This window comes from Hermetia illucens, chromosome 1 (genome assembly GCF_905115235.1).
Source record: "Hermetia illucens chromosome 1, iHerIll2.2.curated.20191125, whole genome shotgun sequence".
NCBI classification, from domain to species: Eukaryota; Metazoa; Arthropoda; class Insecta; order Diptera; family Stratiomyidae; genus Hermetia; species Hermetia illucens.
In genome coordinates this window covers 11,131,835-11,157,756 of record NC_051849.1, presented here as the reverse complement: position 1 = coordinate 11,157,756, position 25,922 = coordinate 11,131,835, and the positions used below count along the sequence as shown (strand labels likewise).

At 44.7% G+C, this 25,922-nt stretch overlaps 1 protein-coding gene across 1 annotated transcript in view; it reads left to right on the top strand.

The window, feature by feature from the left end:
• The first annotated feature begins 496 nt into the window (after window positions 1-496).
• The window catches only part of LOC119652269 (protein transport protein Sec24A), a 29,808-nt gene continuing 4,382 nt past the window's right edge, over window positions 497-25,922 (top strand). Inside the window, exons 1-14 of the mRNA XM_038056256.1 lie at window positions 497-888; window positions 5,493-7,081; window positions 7,226-7,328; window positions 14,826-14,952; window positions 15,041-15,150; window positions 15,210-15,441; window positions 15,506-15,663; window positions 15,729-15,802; window positions 15,951-16,102; window positions 16,176-16,429; window positions 16,493-16,861; window positions 16,925-17,127; window positions 17,214-17,311; window positions 17,380-17,518. Of these exons, the coding sequence (XP_037912184.1) occupies window positions 5,538-7,081; window positions 7,226-7,328; window positions 14,826-14,952; window positions 15,041-15,150; window positions 15,210-15,441; window positions 15,506-15,663; window positions 15,729-15,802; window positions 15,951-16,102; window positions 16,176-16,429; window positions 16,493-16,861; window positions 16,925-17,127; window positions 17,214-17,311; window positions 17,380-17,518 (3,563 nt within the window). The 5' untranslated portion in view covers window positions 497-888; window positions 5,493-5,537. The remainder of the gene's footprint in view (window positions 889-5,492; window positions 7,082-7,225; window positions 7,329-14,825; window positions 14,953-15,040; window positions 15,151-15,209; window positions 15,442-15,505; window positions 15,664-15,728; window positions 15,803-15,950; window positions 16,103-16,175; window positions 16,430-16,492; window positions 16,862-16,924; window positions 17,128-17,213; window positions 17,312-17,379; window positions 17,519-25,922) is intronic.

Below are 25,922 nucleotides of genomic sequence, written 5' to 3'. Positions count from 1 at the left end.
CTTACATTCATCGTCAAACCAGCCGTTCCGACTCCTTTTACGGCTTGTGCCAAGTATGTTTGTGGCCGTATCCATGATAACGTTCTTCAGGTGGTTGTGAAGATCATTTGTTGATGCTTCATCTCCATGTGCTCTGTTGACTGCGGTTATTGCGGCATTCATTTCCCCCTTATAGGTGTCGCAGAGGGTTGTGTTGTGGATGGCATCAGTGTTAACTCAGAGGGGATTCTAGGTGGTGTTGTTATTCGAGCTCGGAGCGCCATGCACTTCCATCATAGTGTGAAACTATTCAGAAGGTTTCTTTTTCTACTGGAACTTTTTGCTTATATGTTCAGGCAAAGTTGAAACTGAAATCTTATTTCCCTTACAGTCAATGCGTTAAAATGTTCAAGTCGTCATTCCGCTTTATCTCTCACTGCTGTAAGCTCTCGTTATTTCCAGTCTCCGTCGAAAGATGCCGCACATACGCCACGGCCACGTCAAATTGTTGCTCAATTTTCCCACGTCAAGAAGAAGACAACGCATTCCCCGTCGTTCAGATCTGAGTCGTCTTCGCGTTTCTTGCACCATTTTATCGTAAAATTCTGCGAAAATAGTGATGTTCCACGGTAATTCGCGATCTGTGTCATAGACTGTCGTAGATTAGCCTTGCACCGCGTTGAGGATAGCATTCTGTTCGTGGGAAAGTGAGTCTGATTGTCGCGGAAGATTCGCGTGCAAAAGGAAGTGAGACGTCGTGGAATTTGCAGTGCAGGCGTTTTTGTTGGTGATCCAGTGACGTCAGGACCGTTGAAATCCACTTATCTCTCGCAGACCGAGCTGCAATTATCATCGTTGAGACGCGCTTTGTCCCAGTGGATCGACAATTTGCGTGTTTGTATTGCAAGTGTAAGTTTCGGAGTTGAGTGAAAAGAAAGTGAAGGTTGCTCGTATGCTGCTTGGAATCAGGTGGTTTACATAACACGGTCTGAGCTGGCTACGGTTAAAAATTGGCGGAAGGTCATAGTTTAATCAAGGAACAGCAGGGAATAGGTCTTGTTGCAGTTTTTCTGTGGCGATTCTGTGTTTGACTTTTGTGGAACAGTCTGAAGCCGTTTCGCCCAGAGCCGAAGGACTGTCAAATGTCGGCTGTCGAGACGTCAAACTGGGCAACTACAGAGACGTGCAAACACGAGCCGCCGTCAATGCTGGTGGATCGTGCGAAAGCCGTTTGGAGGCCGTTCGTTGTACGTAGTCGACGTCGGGCACACGTTGATGAAAGCGATGAAATGCGCTTTTTCGCGACCTTTAACCAGCTGGCACTTCTTCTGGCGGCGTTCACAGGCAGCTCGCTACTTGGTGGTTGCTCGCTCGCATGGCCATGGCTAGGTCATGGGGACGGAATCTAGGTCACAGGCGGGCTGCCCCGAATTACGTTAATCATTATTAATATCTTGTTGACGATGCCGATTATTACGTCCAAGCTTTTACGTTAATTATTTGATGACAACTGCTGTAAGTAGAGGTTGGGACACCCAAAAAGATGAGATGAAAAGATGAACCTGGGGAAAGTTTGCAGTGGTTAGATAGTTGCCAAGAGGTTGGGGGAACCCATTTCGATTCCTAATCGTTGCAGATAACCTTCTTGCATTGTCAGTCATTGAGAGTGAGGGTTGATCGCATAATTTGAAGACGATTTAAGCCTACTTTTCCAGCGATATCAGTCGTCCCCAAAAAAAGCCTTTGTGCAAAGTGGTTGAAGAGTTCAGAGGTTGCCAAGGGCTGGATTCCGCGCTACGTTCGACTTGGTGTTCTCAATAAATATAATCAGATTCTCACCAGTTTCCACCTCACAGACTTGAGGTTCTTTTGAGGCTTTCGAAAGTTGGCCGGAGCCACTTTTCATCATAACGCAAAAAGTTCATCTAATGTAAAAGCGGCTTAGCTTGCTTCACTGTCTACGTAGATAAAACTTCTCGATCATGCAGCGATTGCTTATAAAGAGGTGATCGACTTTCGCCTATTGTTTTGCTGAGTTGTTAATTTTGCAACTACAATTAGTGGCTGGCAGCAAGAATTGCATTTGGATTTCACTTGAAAGGGTCTTGCAACACATCAAAATTATGAAGAGAGGAATCACTTAAACCGGGTTCCCTGCCCCTCTAGGTTGTGTACACTTGACCCGGGTGAGATCGGAAAATGTGTAAACGTATCAGCTGATCGTTTTCCGTTCATAGACAAGGGGTAGCTTCCTCCAAACTACATTTGCCGTTTGGCACAACTTTTGCACGCCAACGAAGGAGCATGCGCCATCAAGACACAGTATAGATCAGCAAAAAGGAGACTCCGCAATGCTATAAATAAAAACAAAGCTCGCGGCTGGCAGAACATTGTCAACGAGGTGAATGAGGACCCGTGGGGACTTGGTTATAAGCTTGTCACCCGGAAAATCGGGTCTTTACGGAGGCCCTGCATACTAAGTACCGATCAGATGGACTGCATTGTACGGGCATCGTTCTCCAGACATCCTGTACGGGTTGATACCAATACCGTGGAAAGCGTCGACGATTGCCCCCTCTTCACAATGAAAGAACTCGAAGAAGCGGTTCTCGCTATGAAAAACAAGAAGGCGACAGGTCCTAATGGCATCCCGGCGGAAGTTTACAAGCTGGTGTTCCGCTAACGACCAGAATTGCTGCTTGAGGCGTTCAACGCTTGCTTGAAGGGGGAATTTTTCCTTGTCGCTGGAAAGTGGTCAGAATCGCACTGATCAGCAAGGATAAAGGAGACCCGGAGCTCCCGTCTGCATATCGACCGCTGTGTATGCTTGACACCGCCGTGAAAGTGCTCGACAAGCTTATCAGGAGTAGACTCGCTGAAGCGATCCCCGCTGCCGGAGACTTATCCCCAAGGCAGTTCGGGTTCATAACAGGGAGATCCACAATGGATGCTATTATGGAGGTCGTAGATGCGGTTCTTCATTGAGTCGAGGCCTAGGGCCGGACCTCTAGAATGCTTCCTATGATAGTCTGCTGAGACTCGATAAGCCCGAAGAGTCACGCGTGGTCGGTTATCCAGACGACGTTGCGGCACTTTTGCCGGACGCAGTGTTGAACAGGCGCAAAGCAGACTTGGCATATTGATGCGACGGGTAAGCGGATGGATGATTGTTCACGGTTTCAGCCTTGCGTTGGAAAAAAAACCAAAGTAGTCATCTTGACCAGAAGGAGCATCCCGACCCTTCGTCCTATATCGATCGGCGAGTAAACTGTAGAGTCGAAACCAGCGGTTGAATACTTTGGTTTAATGCTCGACTCGAAGATGAGCTTCTTCGAGCCAATCAAAGCGGCAGCGGACAGGGCTGAATATTGGTGGCCCTATATTTACTAGGAGACGTCTTCTTATGGGAGCAACGTAGTCGGTTCTGCTCTATAGCGCCGAGGTAGGGACTGATGCCATTGACAAGGAAGTGCATCGTAAGCGCCTTGCCGTGATTGTGATCGTGGGAGTGATCCCCGTTGCCCTCCTTGCCAAGGAGCGCAAAGCTATCTACCGCGTAAGGGCGAGAACTTAAGAGAGGTGGTTGCCCGTGAAGAACGTCAACGCACCATTATCGAGTGGAAATTCTCTTGGCAAAATGAGCCAAGTGTCGATGGGCTGCGTGGCTCATCGACTATTTAGATATGTGGTTGAACCGAACGCACGGTGAGATTGATTATTTCCTTACCTAACTTCTAAGCGGGCATGAAGGTTTTCAGTCTTACCTGCACGGGCTTTCGTCAGCAGCTCTCTGCAGATACTGGGGATCTCTCTCCAGACGTCAGAAAAATGATGAAGGGCACTGGCGGCTGAAGTCGTGCTGCGCATTATGTGCGGACTCTTCTTATTACGAAGAAGATTGAACTCAAATGGAGAGATCGGATGGCAAAGGGTACCCTGAACTAAAAACTCCCCGCCTCTCTCGTTGGTGAAAGGGATTCCCTGACTTGAAGGATCCCAAAGCCGAGAGAGCGGGAGGGCTAGCTCGAAGTAATGTGTCAAACGGTTTGAGACTAGTTCTCTGATGACAGGGAGATACTTAGTTGGTAGTCCGGCAGCGTACTGTTGCGGGAGTTCAACACTCTGGGCGTAAACGCATTCAATTATCCAACTCAAAAAGAAAAAAAGAACGTGCCGAATTGAGACCTCCGATTCACTTGCTTTCCATCGATTACGATAAGGCTTTCGGCAGTGTCAACAGGAATGCTCTACTTAACAGGGATAGGCATCGGGTCGATTTGAAGACGGCAGTCTGGGCTACAGGTGTCTCTTTGATAGTTTTATGATCGTACGTTTCGGTCTCAAGTTATAGCGCGTCAAAGATGGAAAACACCAAGGAAGAAATTCGTCATATTTTACATTTTTACTACCTGAGAGGTATAAATGCAACGAAGGCGGCTGAAAAAATTTGTGAAGTTTATGGGTCCGATACTCTAACGATTCGCACAGCACAGAGTTGGTTCGATCGATTTCGTTCTGGTATAGTGGATGTCGAAGATACACCCCTTACTGGTAGGCCAATCGTCATAGAAATCGATAAAATTGTCGAAATCATCCAAGTAGACCGGCATGTGAGCATTCGTTTGATTGGGCAGGAACTGGGTAACGGCCATAAAACCGTTTGGAAACATTTGCAGAATATTGGATTTCAAAAAAAGCTGGATGTTTGGGTGCCACACGAGTTGATAGAAAAAAATCTCTTGGACCGAATCAATGTCTGCGATGCACTGCTGAAACGGAACGAATTGGACCCACTTTTGAAGCGGATGGTGATTGGTGATTAAAAGTGCATCGCGTACGAAAATCTCAAGCGAAAAAGATCGTGGTCGAAGCGCGGCGAGCCGGCCGAAAGGAAGGCCAGGAAGGTTTTGCTGTGTGTGGTGGGATTGGAAGCGAGTCATCCACTATGAGCTGCTCAACTATGACCAGAGCTTCAATTCGGTCCTCTACTGTGAGCAACTCGACCGTTTGAAGCAGGCGATTGACCAGAATAGGTCAATAGGAATGGTGTTCTGTTCCACCAGGACAACGCTCGGCCTCACACATCGTTGATGACCCGCCAGAAGCTACGGGAGCTCGGGTGGGGTGTCCTATCGCACCCACCGTATAGTTCGGACCTGGCACCAAGTGATTACCATCTCTTTCGGTCCATGCCAAACGGTCTTGGTGCTACTAAGTTCGCCTCAAAAGAGGCTTGCGAAAACTGGCTGTCTGAATTTTTTGCAAATAAGGAGGGGGGTGGGGGGGGGGATATTGGAGTTGCCTTCTAAATGGCAACAAGTTTGCGAACAAAACGGCGCATATTTGACTTAAATCGGATAATTCTAAGTATGTTAAATAAAGCGTTAAAATTCGATCACAAATACGACATTACTTTTTCCCCAATCCAATATGATATATTTGCTTGATAAATTATTGATTATATTATTCCGAATATGGAGATGAACTTGTTTATATTCTTTTCAATTTTTCAGATAAGGATAAAATGCATACATAAGAAAGGATAAGTCACCAACACGATGGCATCAATGCAGCCGAATGCTCCTCAGTCGAATCAGAATACATATTTTCCAATGAACGGTTCAATGTCTCAACAACAAATTCCGCAACAGCAGCAATTGCATTCACAACAACAGGTGCAACAGCCCCAACAGCGGTTCCAGCCACCACTGCAAAATCCGTCGTTGAACAAATATTTACCACCAAATGTACAAAATGTTCAACATGAACAGCCGAATACCGCATTAGCCGGACAAAATGCACCACTTAATCCTGCCTACTTACAGAAATCACCTTTACATTATCAAAAGAATGCTCTTATGAACGGTGGCAGTACGCATTCGTCACGAACTGCTTCACCTTCATTAAATTACAGTGAAAATATTGCTTCGTCGTCTGCTTCATCGAGTCCGAATCCTGGAAAGCTTCCAAGCAGCAGTTACATGGCTCCACCTCCATTGGCGAACGTATCGATGTCATCACCAATGCAACCACAGTTAAACCGAAGCATCGGTTCGAATTTAGGTAGTGGCCCGAACCTAGCTGGAGCAGGTTTGACACCGCGTGCTAACCCAAACTTGAATCATTTGAGCAATAGCATGCAGAATTTGACAATACAGCAGGGGATTGCATCCGGTCCACCAACGCCTTTATCATCTACCGCTGCACCAACTGGAATGAATACAAATCAAACACTTCCTCGAACACTTGGATACAGTCATCCCCCAACGAGTGCTTTGGGAAGTCAAGGAACAGCAGCGGCGCAACGTTTTGCACCTGGTTCTATGGCCTATACTTCTCCAGTAACGTCGACTGCTACAACACCGGCGTCTGTGCCGCAATTACAACCAAATAATATGAATAGACTGAATAGCGCTGCACCAATTCAACAGCAAATATCGCCTCAAAATTTCTCGAACACTAGTCCGCCAGTAAATCAATTTTCACCCAATGCTAACATGTATGGTATAAACAACAATCCAGCTCCGCCTCCATTGTCCGCATCACAGCATCCTCTGCCGCCTTCGATGCAAAAACCTACACCAAATTTTGCACCACCTCCGACGTCGCAGCAGTATCAACAACCTCCAACAAATCAACATTTTCAGCAGCCTCCAACGTCGCAGCAAATTCAGCCACCTCCGACGTCACAGCAATTCCAGCAACCTCCTACATTACAACAAACTCAGCAACCTTCAAATTTGAGGAAACCAATGTATCCTCCCTCCAATGCTCGACCGCCTGTGTCGCAACAGCAGACTCCAGTATATGGAACACAACCCCAGCCACAACAACAACAACCGCAAAGTTTCTCCTCGCCATCACAATATCAGTCGCAACCTCAGTCACCAGCAACTTTCAATGGCTATCCGAATTCAGGTCAATTGCAATATCAGGGCGTTTATAATCAAATGAGTGTTGCTCAGCAAGGATTTAGTAAACTGTGGGGACAGGATTCCGTCGATTTGATGCAGCAGCGTCACATTTTACCAACGGAACGCGTTCAACCGCCACCTATACAGTTGAATAATCAATTTTATGAAGCTGTTAATTGTAGTCCTGAGTAAGTGTTGATTTTTTGTAATGCTCCAATTTGATATTCATCTATAGTTTGTCAATTTTTTCAAGTTTCCATTCAGTTGCTACTTTAATTTGTAATTAGTGGTGATTAGTGATAGTATAATGAGCGTTTTTCTTTCTTTTCTAGGATAATGCGATGTACAGTGAATAAAGTACCGGAAAGTAACAATCTATTGCAGAAATCTCGATTACCGCTCGGAATACTAATTCATCCGTTCAGGGATATGTCTGTAAGTAGCTTAAGTTATATTTACTTTCGTTATGTGTATATAATGGCGCTAAGTTTTTCACTGTTATTGTCCAGAAATACGAACTTTATTTTTTTTTTAAATTTATTTCCTATTAGAAGTGAGTCCTAGTTTCTGGTAAACGCTAGCGTCCAGATTCAAGAGAGTTTTCTCTGTTCTCCTCTCATGTTCTGCTTCACACTTCTAGGTCTAGGGGTACCTCATACAAGAACCGTGGGTTGTTGGTGGGGCAGTCAGGGGCCTAAACTTCCAACATGCTGACCTATTGTATGCCAATGGAAGCGATCGACCCCGCACCTGCATGGTAGTCTCCAAAGACTTCCAGGCTAACTTGGTTAACGACCTATGTGATGGCGACACCACATCGGCTAAGCTAACCATAAAAAGTCAACAGGGAGATAAAGAGATACTATGGTGCTCTGCATATTTTCCCTACGACGCAGAAGACCTTCCCCCTTCATCTAAAGAAGAGCATAAGATCGGCTAAACGAGAAACGCATTTGTGAAGAGACTAACTCTCTTGAAGCAACCTCAAAGCTGAAGCGGATTCAGGCCAAAGAACGTAGCCAGAAACTGGGTTATTTACGTTTACAGAATGGGAAGTGCACAGAAAACGATGAAGAGACGGCAAACCATTTGCTTGAAGTACACTTCTCAGGCAGCATCCAAAATCTAATCTCGGGGCCAACGGGTACATACAGTCCTCAACGGAGAGACTGGCATCTGGCATGCAAAGTAGTATCACTGGAGTGAGTGAAATGGGCATTTAACTGGTTCCATAGATACAAGTCTGCAGGTCCGTATGGCATCATCCCTGCGCTAGTAATAGAAGGAATGGATGCCCTGGGTCTACACATTCGGAATATATATCGCACATGCCTAGCACACGCTTATATTCCAATTAAATGGCGGGTTGTGAAGGTGTTGTTCATTCCAAAACCAGGAAAACCCACCTACACAGACGCAAAAAGCTTTCGACCGATCAGCCTAACGTCCTTTCTGCTAAAAGGACTAGAAAGATTAGTAGATCGGTTCATAAGGGATACACACATTCCTAAGTGGCCACTTCGCCATAGGCAACACGCCTACCAGAAAAGCAAATCCACGGAGGCAGCTCTCCATGAACTTACGACAAAAATTGAAAAGGCGATGTCCAAAAAAGAATACGCCTTAGGCGCATTCATAGACATCGAAGGTGCCTTCAATTATGCCTCATTCGCGGCAACTTGTGATGCGTCAAGACAGCATGGAATCGAACCGCTGCTAATCAGTTGGATCCTTCACATGCTAGAGTGGAGAAAAATCCACATATCGGTCGGCCAGAAGTCCATTGAAGCAGGATGTCTCAGGGGCTGCCCACAGGGAGGGGTTCTCTCTCCACTGTTATGGCTCTTGGTAATGGATACCCTGCTGTGGCTCCTGGAGGACAAAAAGTCTTCGCGCAAGTATTTGCGGACGACCTGACCGTAATAATTATCGGCAAGTTCGCGGACACAGTATGTGACCACTTGAGTGCAACTCTGCATGAAATCCACAGTTGGTGCTTCGCAAAGGACTCACGGTGAACGCTAGGAAGACTGGAATAGTTGTATTCACTAGGAGGGGGCAGCTATACGCTACCCACCTTAGCAGAGGCGGAAATCCAGCTGGCACAAACAGTCAAGTGCTTACGAGTACATTTCGACTCCAAGTTAACGTGGAAGCATCATATCCAGGAACAATATCAGAAATCCTGCAGATTGCTCTGGTGCTGTAGGAATGAGATAGGTAAGACCTGGGGGCTTTCACCCAAACGGATATACTGGATGTATACATCCATAATAAAACCCATTTTGATGTATACATGCATCGTCTGGTGGCCAAGACTGAACTTTGCTAACAGCAGGAAGCTGCTAACGCAGATTCAGAGACTTGGTTGCTTAAGTATTACTGGAGCAATGAGTACTACGCTGACTGCGGCGCTATCCTAAATCTACCCCCCCCCCCCATTCCCTTGGAGGTGAAACGGAAAGCGGCCAATGACGCATATAGGCTCGAGACCATTGGGGCGTGGAAAGGCGGCCAATCAAACGGTCATGCGTCTATCTGGAAATTCCTTGAAAAACATCCGGTAGTCCTGATGCCGACCGATCATATGGTTTCCAGAATCATCTTTGAAAGACATACACTGTCGTAATCACCGAAAGAGAAGAATGGTCGACAAGTGGCCATGAGTCTTTTCAGATTACAGACCTAATAATCTTCACCGACGGGTCAGTCATGGAGGATGGATCGGGCGCAGGAGTGTTCTCGGAGAATCCGATTATGGGAACTGGCCGGACCCCTCGGAAAAATGACCACCATATTCCAGGCGGAGATATATGCCATTTCATTGGCAGCAGAAGAATGTTTGCGACAAAAATGGAGGGATCGTATCATTCGAATCTGTTCCGACAGTCGAGCGGCATTATCAGCACTAAATAGCAACAACATATCAAGCCAGTTGGTGTGGAGTTGTCATCAGGTGCTGCTGAAACTTGGCCGACTGAACGAAACATTCCTGATGTGGGTGCCGGGGCACTATAACATCGCCGGTAATGAGGAGGCTGACAGGCTGGCTCGCCGTGGGTCTGGATCCACAATGGTGGGGCCAGAACCAGCTCTTGGAATCCGACCTTCTACTGCCAAGTCTACTCTGAAGGGTGAAATTGCAAGGATTCACGTAACCGAGTGGAGAAATTTGGACTCTTGCCGGCAAGCGAAAATCCTTGTGAAAGAGCCTAGGGCCACTAGAGCGGCATTTTTGTTGTCTTGATGATGATTATGAAGGGATAACATGCTCGCAAATGGGGATGGAACACTGTTTCATGTTTGTAGTCTCGTTATAAGTGCTTTGGGATTCCTTTGCTCACTGGTGTCGTTTAAATTCATTTACGTTTCAGGCGCTGAAGGATATTTTTGCTGAGAGTACCATTTATACGCTAGGAATTGTCATGTGTGAGGACCAGGCAAACGTTGGGCCTCATATCGGAAATACCACACTTTGAATAATACTGTAAGCCTTGCTAAGTTGGGTTAATTAGCTTAGTTTGGTTTGGAGTCTCCAAAGACTCGTAGTCGCAGTCGTCAAATGACTCTTCTTTTCTCTTGGTGGTTACGATAGAATATTTCTTTTCAAAAGCTAATATGGAAACTATATAATTTGCAAGCATGAGAGCCATTTCCATTTCACCTTCAATTGAATCGGGGTTAGGTGTAGGGTAGCGTTGAGTGCCGCGGTCGCTCTAGTACTAATTGCTCCAGTAATACTAAAGCAACCGAACCTTTGAATCTGGGCGAGCATTTTCGTGCATTTAGCAAAATTCAGTCTCGATCCCCAAACGATGCATGAAAATGGGTAGTCGCCAGTGGTAGCAACTAGTTGCCTCCACCGACGCAAGAGCTTAGCGGTCTGGTGGCGTATGCAGAATCAAGTGGTCTCGAGCTCTTAATAGATTGCAATGCGAATGCTCAACATATTTGTTGGGGCAGTAGCAAATGCAATTCAAGAGGAGAGAAGCTATTTGATGTCATCACTTCACCTTGTCTTATGACTGCAAACGTAGGGTGCGCACCTACCTTCGTGGGACCGAGAAGAAGCGAAGTAATTGACTTAACGATCTGTATCTCAAAAGTGTTAGCGTTGATTACACACTGGCGAGTACTAGAAGAGGTCTCACTGTCAGATTAATACCTCGAATTTAATATGACTATTGCGAGTGAACAGTCTGTAGTACAAAGACGGAACCCTAGGAAAACGGATTGGACAAAGTTCAATGAACTTCTTGGCAGTAGAGTACACTTCCCTACTAAGGACTCCTTTGGCGCTGGCAAATGAATTGAAAACTCTGAACTGCACACTATTAGAGTGCTATGAAGAGGCTTGTCCTATTTTCCGAGGCCAAAACGATAAAACGGTTGCTTGGTGGAACCGGGAACTGCAAAACCTCAGGAAACGACTTCTGAACCGTGCTTGCAAAAGTAATAAGAACGAAAACTGGTTAAATTTCAGGAAGTCACAGCGTAAATATAAGAGTCTCGTTAGGTGTTCGAAACGGGACTCCTTCAGAGCATACTGTGATGAACTGGAAGGTGAAAGAGAGACTTCAAGGCTGTGCAGAGTCCTTAAAAGGGATGAGTTGGCCAAGTTGGACTCTTTTAGAAAATGCGACGGTACTTTCACGAGCTCCAGACTGGATTCAGTACAGACCCTCCTGGAAGTACACCACCTGGGAGAAAAGTGGTAGTGAGAGAGTTTACGGTTCTCCAAGGCGAATTGGAACACTGCGAAAGCGGTTTTTACCCATGAAAAGATGAGAGCTACCATATTGTCCTTTGAACATTTCAAAGCACCTGGCATGGATGGCATCTATCCGGCAATGCTAAAGGAGGATATGGAGCACTTAGAGCAACCTCTAAGAAATATTTTTTAAGGATGTCTTGCTCTGGGCTACGTGCCTTCCTCTTGGCAAAAGGTCAAGATAGTCTTCATACCGAAACCTGGGAAAGATGACTATTCTAATCCAAAGAACTTCAGACAGATCAGCTTGACCTCATTCTTGCTGAAAGGTTTGGAGAGACTGGTGGAAACGCACTTAGGTCGCACTTATTTAGTGAAAACCAACATGCTTACCAGCGTGGAAAGTCCTGTGAGTCCACTCTTCATTCTTTGGTTACAAGGATAGAGGATAGAACTTTGAATGGTAAGTACGCGATGGAGGGGTTCGTGGACATTGAAGGGGCTTTTGACTGTGCGCCTTTTCAAAAACTTTGTGATGCCGCCAGAGCGCATGGTGTTGATGATGCTTTAATTAAGTGGATCCATGCTATGCTAACGCAGAGGTTGCGGTGCGCTGAGGTGGGTGTCGATCGCTATCTAACTGCAGAAGCAACGAAAGGCTGCCCCCAAGGAGGTGCGCGTTCGCCACTTCTGTGGAGTATGCTGATCGACTCACTAGTATGCGAACTGCAAAATTTGCCAATATACGCTCAAGCTTATGCTGATGACGTGGCTATGCTTGCTGTTGATCGGGATCTTGGATCGGTGTGTAGGAATATACAACGTGCTGTTGATTTTATAGACAGCTGGTGCCTCAGACATAATCTGTCAGTTAATTCAAATAAAACCACAATGGTTTTATTCACAAAAAGGAGAAAACTGGATGGACTTTGCCTCCCTGAAATGAGGGGCACTCCCCTTCAACTCTCCGAAGAAGTGAAATATCTGGGAGTCCATCTAGATAAAAAACTTTTTTGGAACAAACATGTAGAGGTAAAGATGAAACGAGCTTTCACATACCGCTTATGGGCTGTGCAGACGGACCTTTGCCTCGACATGGGGACTCAGGCCTCATGTGGTAATGTGGATATACGTTGCTATCATTAGGCCGATGTTCGTTTATGCATCCGTAGTGTGGTGGGTCAAGGTGAGATAAAAAGGGTTTCACCGTAAACAAGCCGCACTGCAAAGGACAGTGTATCTGGATATCACTGGTGCCATGAGCACGACATCCGGCGCAGCTCTAAATGCACTACTCAATTTGCAGCCCCTGGATATATTTATTCAAAGCACTGCAATGAGAGCTGCTCATAGACTAATTCGATTAGATCTATGGGGAAACAACGGATGTGGGGGGAACAAAGCATGGGTAGAGTTACTGGGAGTACTGAATCCAGTTCTTACAATGCCTTCCGATTCTCGCCATACATCTTTTTGGTAGAAGATATGAAGTTATTCTGAAACGTAGAGAGAACTAGGAAGTCCCAGAGGAATGCGCGGCGGGATATATGGACGTCTTCTATACCGATGGCTCAAAAACAGAACAGGGTTCGGGAGCCGGAGTCTACTACTCGAATAAAAACGAGAAGTGGGCTTTTCTCTTTCAGACAATATGCAACGATTTTTCAAGCCGAAGTTTATGCGATCCTAAGGGCGACAAACTGGGTTAACGAGCGATTGAAGGGCAGGCGCATCGCAATCTTCAGTGAAAACCAAGCTGCATTAAGGGCGCTGAGCAGTCCTTTGATCACATCGAAAATCGTTCAGGAATGCAGAAACCGTTTAAACTCTACCTCTAGATTCAATACGGTGGAACTACTCTGGGTACCTGGTCACTGTGGCGTAGAGGGAAATGAAATCTCGGATGCTTTAGCGGTCAATCTCCCCTACGCCGGGACTGGAACCAGCATTTGGGGTATCAGTAGCGTTGGCTAAGTCTGTCTTCAAAAACTGGGAACAAGCTTCCCACAATGGCAGGTGGCAGAGACTAAATGCTGCTCGACACACAAAACTTTTCCTGCCAGAACCGAACATGTGTATAGCAAAATTTATCCTGTCGAAAAGCAGGAGGACTTGCAGGAGTATTGTGGGCATTCTGACAGGCTATAATTCACTAGCTGGGCATATGTTCAGAATAGGAAATACTCAAAATAGTACGTGTCCCTCGGAATCCACGGAGCATTTCCTATGTGAATCCCTATGGACGCATCAGACATCAGATCTTCGGTGCCGATGTTCTCCAGTTGCGACAGGTAGCATCACATCCACTAACGGAAATTCTGCGATACGTTAGCGAATCCGGAATATTTCGTTAGATGGGGGTGGTGAGTACAATGGGCCAACACGGCCTTAGCATTTGGAAGCTGCAGTTTCTCCCCCACCACACACAAACACACATAGAAAGGATGCATTTCCTTTTTGATTGTCTCTGAAAAGAGCGGACTGCACCTGTCGCACAGACGCGGACTACAGGAGCAGGTGTGGACCCACGCACCGGCAAAGACACGTGAATTTTTTTGTGAAACGACACGCTCAAAGGATATCCCCACATTGCCGAGCCTGGCTAGCACAGCGGTGTGCAAGCACGTGTCGACGGTGCACTTCGATGAAGCTTCAATCTTTTCGAGCGGACCTTTACGGTCAATTTCGCCAAATTTTTTGGGTTTTGGGGTAGCTCTCCTCTCTTGGTTGTCTCCGGCCATTTACGATGGTCTTTTGATTATCGCAATTTCCATTTTGTCATTATAACGTAAAATCTGAGAGGAATTTGAAGTTCAAAGCAAAGTCTAGCAGTGTTGCACTTTTTCACCGATACTTTTACTCTGTAATCGGTTGCGTTCTTCATGCTGCCTTATCAATGGGGCTCAATGGACGATGCCATGTTTCCTCAGGCACTATGATGATGACATCCGCTTGCTCTCCCATCGAGTCCTTGCCAAAAAGGGTCTGGATTTCCAGGAGGAGACAAGGAGAGTCGGAGTGAAGATAAATACAAACAAAACCAAGATTCGTAGTCTGACTGGTCGTCGTTTTCTTCGTATTTGTATTTATGGGCAGAACATTGTCATTTGCGTCTAATCAGTAAATACCTATTTATTGTTATTTCGTGCCATTCATAACCGAGTGTCCATAACCAGAATAAAACCAATATAAATTGATCATTTTTCAATGTCTACTTACAGAATTTGGTTGTTATTAATTGCCCGACTATAGTGCGATGTCGACTGTGCCGAACTTACATAAATCCATTTGTTCATTTTGTTGATAGTAAAATGTGGAAATGTAACTTGTGCTATCGAATAAACGAATGTAAGTCATCTGAATTATTTTATTTCTTGTAATATACGCGAAATTTATGATGAGATTGCCATTGAATCCAATTCCTTTTGTTTTTCAGTGCCTGAAGATTTTCAGTACGATCCAGTTAGTAAAACATATGGCGAGGTAACTAGAAGACCTGAAGTACGTTCCAGTACAATTGAGTTCATCGCGCCTTCCGAGTATATGGTTTGTGATGATATTTCATTTGTCAATATCAGTCACATGATCATCTTTAACTTTTCTAGCTGCGTCCACCGCAACCAGCGATTTATTTATTTTTATTTGATGTATCGATCATTGCCCAGCAAACAGGTTATCTTGAGGTAGTTTGTGACATCCTTTCCAAACGGTTAGAATCTATGCCTGGTGATGCTCGAACTAAAGTTGGCTTCATTGCTTTCAACAGTGAAGTGCACTTTTATAACATTGCCGAAGGTTACAGTCAACCACATGAAATAACTTTGGTTGATATTGATGGTAAGTTGTGCCTATTCCATGAAATTAACATGAGTTGACTCATCATTTTGTTATCTTTGTGCAGACATATTCCTTCCGTGTCCTGATAATTTACTAGTTAATGTGAAAGCATGTAAAGATTTAATAAAGGATATATTGAGTCAATTGCCAACAAGGTTCGCAAGCTCGCATGATTCAGGATCAGCTTTGGGTGCGGCTCTGCAAGTAGCTTTCAAACTCATGGTGAGTAGATAGGCTGAGGCTTGTGATATCTTTAGTTGTTAATCTTAAATTTTTAATTGTGACAGAGTTCGCCAGGCGGACGAATAACTGTATTCCAATCGTGCCTGCCTAATAAAGGACCAGGAGCTTTACAATCAAGGTAAGTTGATGTTATTGTCTGCAAGAAAATATCATCTTCTGGTCTAGAAATACCACCGGAAGCCAAATGGGTAAATAGTTTACTGGTTCCGCTGTCTAGGCTTTCTTGATTTTAATAGATTAAACCCTACTTTATCTATCGTTCACAGAGAAGATCCAAATAATCGCTCAGCCAAAGATATATTACATTTGAATCCCGCAACAGACTTTTACAAACGTCTAGCTTTAGATTGCTCTGGCCAGCAAATTGCAGTTGATTTATTTTTACTGAATCAACAGTACAGCGATTTAGCAACTTTATGTGAGTAAATTGCCATTCAATTGAAAGCGGTGCTTGAAAATATTATTTTCTCCTTATATTTCATTACGTTTAGCTGGTATAAGCAAATATAGTGGTGGATGCATACATCACTTCCCATTGTATCAGAAAACGAAACCGCAACTAGTTGAGACATTAAAGCGATCTTTTGATCGATATCTAACAAGAAAGATCGGCTTTGAAGCTGTGATGCGTGTTAGATGCACGCGTGGATTACAAATTCATACATTCCATGGAAACTTTTTCGTTCGTTCGACCGATTTGCTTTCATTGCCTAATGTTAATCCAGATGCTGGCTACGGCATGCAAGTAATTTTTTTTATTTCATTCCAAAAACTCGACTTTTCAACGAATTATTATTTTCTTTTGCAGATTTCCTACGAAGAAAGTCTAACTGACATTAAATCCGTATGCTTTCAAGCAGCCCTTCTCTATACAACGAGCAGTGGCGAGCGTCGTATACGAGTCCATACAATGTGTTTGCCTGTAACAGCAAGTTTAACGGAAGTCATGTATTCGGCCGATGTTCAGTGTATAGTAGGACTGTTGGCTAAAATGGCTGTTGATCGGTCGTTGTCCTCAAGTGTTTCGGATGCTCGCGATGCCTTTATAAATGCAACAGTAGACATATTCAATGCATTCAGATTAGCGCAGAATCTTCCTTCTGGAAATAGTGGGCAACTCATCGCTCCGAAAAATCTGGCATTATTACCCTTGTATATAGCGGCAATACTGAAACATGTAAGTTTTTGGAATTTTAAAAAAAATTCTGAAATGACTTTGTTATATTATCCATTTCGAAAGATTGCATTTCGGACTGGCACTAGCACACGACTGGATGATCGCGTTTATGCAATGGATGCTATGAAAACGCTGCCATTAGATCAATTAATGAAGTACATTTATCCGGAGTTCTATCATCTTGATGCATTATTCTACAATAACGCCAATGAAAATGATGATAGCGATCAACAAGATCCACCAGTGTTACAATTGTCAGCTGAATTGTAAGTACTGTTTGAGCCACAGTCACAATTTACTTTTTTTCTCTATTGTGAAGACATCATTTAAATATTTTCCATTTCTTCTGCAGTATTGATTCTCGTTCATTGTTCTTGCTTGATTGTGGAACGCTCATAATTATTTACGTTGGATTAAATGTTCCGCCCGATATTTTGCAAAATGTCCTTGGTAAGATGTTTCTTAGATCTAAAATGTTAACATTGATCTTTATCTTAAATTATTTTTTGTTTGTGTAGGGGTACAATCGACTGCAGAGATATCAGACTACTGTTATGGTTTACCGAGTCTAAACACACCCGAAAATGAATCGTTACAAGCGTTCATTGAAAGCTTGAATGAGAATAAACCATACGATCCCATCATTCAAATAATTAGGTATGTATACTGAATCAATGAGATATTTTGCGAAAATTAGAGTAAGGCGCAACACAAAGTGTTGAATAAAAAATTGAACACTCTGGATATGAGGGATTAAGTTAAAGCAATCGGGAGAGTGGAGAAGTATACTTTGTAATCAAAGAAATAACGGATTCAATAGTGTGGTCACTTGTCTGAAATAACGTAACAACCTACTCTACACGCCATTCCGTTGACAATTACTGCAAGAGCTCTAATTAGTTGAATATAGTTCTCATTTACCCATTGGTAGGCGTAGCGCGTCAACCACACTTACGCAGGATCGTTCGCGGTTATCTGAAATGTGCTTCAGCTCCCCCAGAACATCCCGAGGCGTCCGCGCTCTTCTTTTGCTTTGGGTCAAATGTCCTTGGGACGATCCATTCGTCTGTCATTTTGGGAGAGTGAATTCCACTGCATGCCGTAGCCAGCAATGTAATTGTCGGTCTTCTTTAATGTGCAACCTATCCATTGCTGCTTCCGCCTTTCTATCGCGTTGGGATGCGAGCCATGTGCACCGACCAAATTCTTCATTTATGATAGTATCAGGTCAGCCTACTTCGATGATATTAGGTTGTTGCAAATGAAATGTCGGATTTTTCAATGAAGTGAAGTTAGTTATGATTTTAATGTTTAAAACTGCCGCAAGGTGACTCTGGTGGTATGGGATAATTGAGTATAAATAGTCGTTCGTTCGATCAATTAATCATTTCAGTTTCAATCGTCATTGAAGTTCCAAGTAAAACTCAAAGAAAAAAGCATGGAAGGGAGTCAAAAACGTCTACTTTTTCTATATGAATTTAAACTTGGTCACAACGCACCAGAGGCAACCAGAAACATTTGCAGAGCATTTGGAGCTGACGCAGCAAACGAACGAACGACACAGCGGTGGTTCGAAAAATTCCGATCAGGCGACATGACCCTCCAAAGTGAACCTCGTGGACACCCAGGACCATCGATCGACAACGACGAGTTGCGTTTGATAGTGGAATCTGATCCCCGATCATCGATTCGTGACATTGCAGAGAAAATAGGCGTACACTATTCGACAGTATCTCGGCACTTACAACAGCTTGGAAAGGTGAAGAAGCTTGGTAAGTGGGTTCCGCATGAACTCAACGAGCAAAACATGGCGCTGCGAATGGAAATATCCAGTTCTCTACTCAACCGCAACAGGAACAATCCCTTTTTGCGCAGAATAGTGACATGCGATGAAAAGTGGATATTGTACGACAACCGTCGCAGATCAGCGCAATGGCTAGATGCCGATCAGCCTCCACAACACATGCCAAAACCGAGCCTTCACCCGAAGAAAGTAATGGTAACTGTTTGGTGGTCTGCATCTGGAATTATTCATTATTCGGTTTTGGAGCGTGGTGATGAAATGCACAAGAAATTACGTGTTCAGCGGCCTAGATTGGTCAACAGAGATGGAGTGATATTGCTCCATGATAACGCCCGACCTCATGTTTCCAGAATGACGGTCCAAAAATTAAATGAATTACGATATGAGACTCTTCCTCATCCACCATATTCACCCGACCTCTCGCCAACCGACTACCACTTTTTTAAGCCTTTGGATCACTTTTTGGCGGGGAAACAATTCAGCAATGAAGTAACTGTCAAAAGTGCCTTTGAAGAATTTCTTAGCTCTAGAAACCCAGACTTTTACGAAACTGGAATAAATGCCCTTGTATCTCGTTGGGAGAAGTGCATTGAAGCTGCTGGTTCTTATTTTGACTAATAAAATTAATTTTCATAAAAGTTATAGTTTTTTGAAATTTTACTCAAATATCCGACATTTCATTTGCAACAACCTAATACGACGCAGGCAGTTGTTGAAGAGGGCTAAGAGCCTTCGAGCTCCCATATAGCAATACAGAACAGTCTGAACTTGATCTTGGTGTTGAAATAACTGCCCATTCAGATTTTGGACAAGGCAAGGAATACGTCGGGCAACATCTAGCTCGGTGCCATCGTCGGCAGAAACCACGATCCCTAGATATAAAAATTGATCAATGCCCTCGAAGTTCTGTCCTTTAATGCATATTTTCCCTACGACGCAGAAGACGTTCCCAGTGGAACATTCATTAGAGCTATCCAATATGCCAAAAGCAGAAGCATGGGGGTAATAGAATAATGTAATATCAACGCTCACCACATATCCTGGGGAAGTTCGAACATCAATGCAAGAGGATCGAGACTACTGGAGTATCTAGTAGGAACCAATTTACAGATCCTAAATGTGGGTAATGAACCCACTTTCTTAAACGTGGTCAAGCGAGAAGTCATCGACATCACGGTGGCCTCTTCTGACATCGCCTCTCTGATCGGAGAGTGGAGAGTATCAAACGATATCACACTCTCGGATCACAGACGCATTGATTTCGTTATGGGCATGGATCCACCTCCATCCACTCCATTTCGGAATCCGAGGAAGACAGATTGGGTGATGTATCAAATAGAATTGTGCGCCCGAGTCACGATCCCTGGGAAACGCATCAAATCCATTGCTGGAATTGAGAAGACAACCCAGATCATCACAACTAGCATGAGAGAAGCTTTCGAAGAAAGCTGTCCACTCAAGATGCCAAAGAAGGGTAAAACACCATGGTGAAACTCGGATTTGGCAAAACAGAGGAGAACGAAAAGGATGCTCCTTAATCGTGCTCTGAAGGGTGAATCAGGCACTAGCTGGAATCGCTATAAAGAGGCACAGAAGGCATAAGATCGGCTAAACGAATATCTTGGAGACGCTTTTGCAAAGAGACTAACTCTCTTGACGCAGCCTCAAAGCTGAAGTGGATTCTGGTCAAAGAACGTAGCCAGAAACTGGGTTATTTACGTTTACAGAATGAGAAGTACACAGAAAGCGATGAAGAAACGGCAAACCATTTGCTTGAAGTGCACTTTCCAGGCAGCATCCAAAATCTAATCTCGGGGCCAACAGGTGCATACAGCCCTCAACGGAGAGACTGGAATCTGGCATGCAAAGTAGTATCACTGGAGCAAGTAAAATGGGCAGTTAACTCGTTCCATAGATACAAGTCTGCAGGCCCGGATGGCATCATCCCTGCGCTAGTAATAGAAGGAACTGATGCCCTGGGTCTACACATTCGGAATATATATCGGGCATGCCTAGCACACGCTTATATTCCAATTATATGGCGGGATGTGAAGGTGTTGTTCATTCCCAAACCAGGAAAACCCACCTACACAGACGCAAAAGCTTTCGACCGATTAGCCTAACGCCCTTTCTGATAAAAGGACTAGAAAGACTAGTAGATTGGTTCATAAGGGATACACACATTCCTAAGTGGCCAATTCACCATATGCAACACGCCTACCAGAAAGGCAAATCCACGGAGACAGCATTCCATGAACTTACGACAAAAATTGAAAAGGCGATGTCCGAAAAAGAATATGCCTTAGGCGCATTCATGGACACCGAAGGTGCCTTCAATTATGCCTCATTCGCGGCAATTTGTGATGCGGCAAGACAGCATGGAATCGAACCACTGCTAATCAGTTGGATCCTTCACATGCTAGAGTGGAGAAAAATCCACATATCGGTCTGCCAGAAGCCACTGTTATGGCTCTTGGTAATGAATACCCTGCTGTGGTTCCTGGAGGACAAAAAAGTCTTCGCGCAAGTATTTGCGGACGACCTAGCCGTAATAATTACCGGCAAGTTTGCGGACACAGTATGTGACTACTTGAGTGCAACTGTGCATGAAATCCACAGCTGGTGCCTCCGCAATGGACTCACGGTGAATGCTAGGAAGACTGGACTAGTTATGTTCACTAGGAACGTCAGGTGGGGCAGCTATACGCTACCCACCTTAACAGGGGCGGAAATCCAGCTGGCACAAACAGACAAATACTTAAGAGTATATTTCGACTCCAAGTTAACGTGGAAGCATCATATCCAGGAACAATACCAGAAATCCTGCAGATTGCTCTGGTGCTGTAGAAATGCAATAGGTAAGACCTGGGGACTTTCACCTAAACGGATATATTGGATGTATACATCCATAATAAAACCCATTTTGATGTATGCATGCATCGTCTGGTGGCCAAGACTGAACTTTGCTAACAGCAGGAAGCTGCTAACGCAGATTCAGAGACTTGGTTGCCTAAGTATTACTGGAGCAATGAGTACTACGCCGACTGCGGCACTTGAAGCTGTCCTAAATTTACCCCCCATTCACTTGGAGGTGAAACGGAAAACGGCCAACGACGCATATAGGCTCGATACCATTGGGGCATGGAAAGGCGGCCAATCAAACGGTCATGCGTCTATCTGGAAATTCCTTGAAAAACATCCGGTAGCCCTGATGCCGACCGATCATATGGTTTCTAGATTCGTCTTTGAAAAGACATACACTGTCGTAATCAGCGAAAGAGAAGAATGGTCGACAAGTGGCCATGAGTGTTTTCAGATTACAGATCTAATAATCTTCACCGACGGGTCAGTCATGGAGGATGGATCGGGCGCAGGGGTGTTCTCGGGGAATCCGATTATAGAACTAGCCCGACCCTCGGGAAAATGACGACCATATTCCAGGCGGAGATATATGCCATTTCATTGGCAGCAGAGGAATGTCTGCGACAAAAATGGAGGGGTCGCACCATTCGAATCTGTTTCGACAGTTGGGCGGCATTATCAGCACTAAATAGCAACGACATATCAAGCGAGTTGGTGTGAAGTTGTCATCAGGTACTGCTGAAACTTGGCCGACTGAACGAAACATTCCTGATGTGGGTGCCGGGGCACTCTAATATCGCCGGTGATGAGGAGGTTGACAGACTGGCTCGCCGAGGGTCTGGATCTCTTGGAATCCGACCATCTACTGTCAAGTCTACTCTGAAAGGTGAAATTGCAAGGATTCACGCAACCGAGTGGAAAAATTTTGACTCTTGCCGGCAAGTGAAAATCCTTGTGAAGGAGCCTAGGGCCACTAGAGCGGCATTTTGGTTGTCTCTTAAGAAGTCGGACATGAAAACCCTAGTAGGGCTTTTGACGGAACACTGCTTCTTAAACTACCATATGGAAAAGATTGGGATAGTGGTTTCGGCTGTGTGCAGCCAATGTGAGGAGGAAGAGGAGACGGCCCTGGGTTTTTATATGCAGCTGTCCGGCATCCTCAGATCTCAGACGAAGACACCTTGATAAGGTTTTCTTCAATGAAGAATCTGCACACTTTCTGCCTCAGGAGAATGTTCTAAGATTCGCTAAAGCCTGCGAACACCGTAGGCGGGAAGCCATTGAATAGGCAACTTACGGCGATAGTACAATGGGCCTAACAATGGTCTGAGTGCTCAGAGCTGCGGCTCCCCCCAGTTAACTAAACTAACTAATGCAGATAGGTAGAGTACGATGATCCGTCAGACTAAGAACTTTGCTTTTCTTCAGTCCAACTCTACTTGCCTCTTTTTCCAAATCTAGAGCAATTTGGCATGGAGAGAGCAAACATATGTCATTAGGTGTTTGCAGAAAGATGACGTCGTCAATTCAACAACTCTGATTCTTTCAAGCTGACACTGAATGTCAGCAAATGCCACGGCATGTGCTATTCGCTTAAACCTTCCCCAAAATCCTTTTTTAATTCTCTTAGTGGATAAAAGTTCACTTCTGACCTCCTTCCAAGACCTAGGTGTAATATTCGATGACCAACTTCGTTTCAATTCTCACTTCGTTGAAATCATCGACAGAGTTTCCAAAATATCTGGTTTTAACCTACGCTCCTCCTCAAACTCTGTAATTGCCTTACGGACTGCTCTGCCAACTCTGATATTATTTTCCTCACCGCCTCTCATAATACACGTAGCGCGGACATTTTTGAAGTGTCCCTTGCGGAGCGCTTTCTGTCGATCAAGTTTTCTTGATGTTCTTTGATGCGTTCCAAGATTATTTTGGCTATCATCATTGCGACGGCAGGGAGCACGCACACACATCTCCAATTCTCACGGTCGAAACGGGTTCCTTCTTTGGCATCTTAATTATCATCCTCTTCTTTTACTCTCTGGGGAAGGTCTCGGATTCCCAGGATTTCTATACGAGTGGGAGTAGCAGATCTGCAGTAGGTGCAGCGATGAAGAACTCTGCGGGGAGACCGTCAAGCCTAGCGGGTTTACTCCGTTTGAGTGCATTGGTGGCCTAACCGATTTTTCGTCTGCTTGGAGGAATAGTCCGTATTCGCATATTACGGTGACTAGCCATTTCATCCGCAAGAGGAGGAACTTAACCGGATGTGATACGGTGAACCGTGGTGAAGTCTTCTTTCTACATTTTCAACTGCTCGTCATTGTGGATAGGGGGGTCTCTTCAATTCTATAAGAAGTGGCAGACGCAATGCACAAGCGAACGTGAGCAACCGTCAGATGGTGATTCATTTCGAAGCCGATGAAGTGGTTAATCCGATTGCCAAAGGCCGTAGCCGTGAGATCATTTCTTAACCGAGGCGTTGTTGACGTTTCGTAAGCAATAAAGTTTCAAAATTTGCAGGTTTGCAGGTTTCCAACGGCAGCTTCTTCAAATTCGTAGTCTTTTCTGACTAACAGGCGGTGCCACAGTTGGTTCCGGTAAAATTTACATTGTGCGTGACTTTTAATCGTGTTCTTGAAAAATATAGAATTCCGCATTCAGAGAGTTTATAAACTCTTGTGTGGTGGTACGTTGGGCGTGTGAGCCCCGGGACGCTGTGCTAAATGTGATAACATTTAACTCCATGAATTCATAATGAGTTGAATAACAGCGAATTATCCCTGTTCGTTGTTTTCGGTCGAAGCAAGAGTTTCGAACAAATCTTTGAAGGTCAATTTGTTGCCTTGCAAAGTTTGGGGAGCTGCAGATCTAGGAAGAGTACTTCTAGCTGCTTGGGCGTAAGATACGCTTGGTTGAGCCAAGCTTTTTGATATCTGTGATTGAAGATCGCCGCATGATCTTCAATGTTCTGAGCGAAGATGAGGGTCCTGTCAGCCAACGTGTTCTTTAGGGTTGTTTTCAATCCGTTTTCTTTTAAAATTCTTAGAAACTGTGGTACATTAATTTTGTACCCAGCTATCGGGGTAATTTTCGCTTTTCTTGGGCGGGTATTTTGGGATGAGGATGCTTGTGAATTTACCGGAGAGGCGATTACACTAACCTTTTACTTTTCTCTCCTTGCGCTGCACAAAGTTGAACTCATCGCCTTGCTCTTCTTGGATAGTCACTTCCAAGCACATTTTCATTTTCTTCTTGAGGTTGTTGTTGTTCCTGTTGCTGCTTCTATTGTTTCTGTTGCTCTCGATGGTGTTCCTGATTTTGATGTTGCTGACATATTGTTGTTGTGGCTGCTCCATTCCTATAAACATTGGCATTTTCCCTTCGAGTGAAGCCAAGCGTTGCTCCAGTTGTTTGCTGATTGTCTGCTGGCAATCCAACTGCTGGGTAATGGCGACCTAAGGGCCTGAAAGGCCGCGGCCCCCTTGTCCTCCAATGAGAATTCTTATAACATTATCTGATAACAGATCCGAAGAAGATTATCTTCAACGATCTCGATCTCCATAGCCTTGGAAACAAGAGGATTGGAATGGGATTGAAATTTAACCAGGAAGTTAAGGGCATGACGGGCAAGGAACGCATCGATACGTGGGGTTTGGCAGTACCTGTAAAGGATCAGACTGGCGATGTGTTTGGAGCGGTCTTCGGTTTTGAAAATTTTGTCAGAGTGGTGAAGGATTCTGCGCTCTTTTCAGCGGGGTCGCTCCACTTGGGATGGGGGCTATCGGACCAAAACATGAAGCCGAAAATGAGGAGTGGTCGCATAAGCTGCTTATATCGAAACAGTTTATTTTTTTTTTTTGGGAAAGTTTTGATGTCCCTTCACATTTTTGGTGTCGTAGAATGTAATGGTCTCGCGTTTGTCGGGATTCAAGGAAGATTTCCAATGGGTGAAATAACGGCCCTCGAGAACGTGATCCGTGATGCTGAGGTAAATGCAAGAGGTACGATCCTCTTCAAGTCCACTCAACTACTGGCCTATGCTGACGATATCGACATCATGGAAAGAACATCCCGAGACGTACAAACTGCCTTCATCCAGATCGAGCAGGCGGTAATTGGCGTGAGATCTTGGGCTGCACATCAATGAAGGCAAGACAAAGTATATGGTGGCAATGTCAGCACCGAAAAACAACCAACCAACAACATCAAACCGCACTGGTCAAACGGGAGCAATAAAGATAGGAAACGACAACTTTGAGACGGTTGATAATTTCTCCTATCTACGGTCGAAAATCACAACCGATAACAGCTACGATGATGAAATCCGCGCACGGTTGTTGTCAGCCAACAGAGCCTATTTCAGCTTACAAAGACTGTTCCGCTCGAAACGTCTCA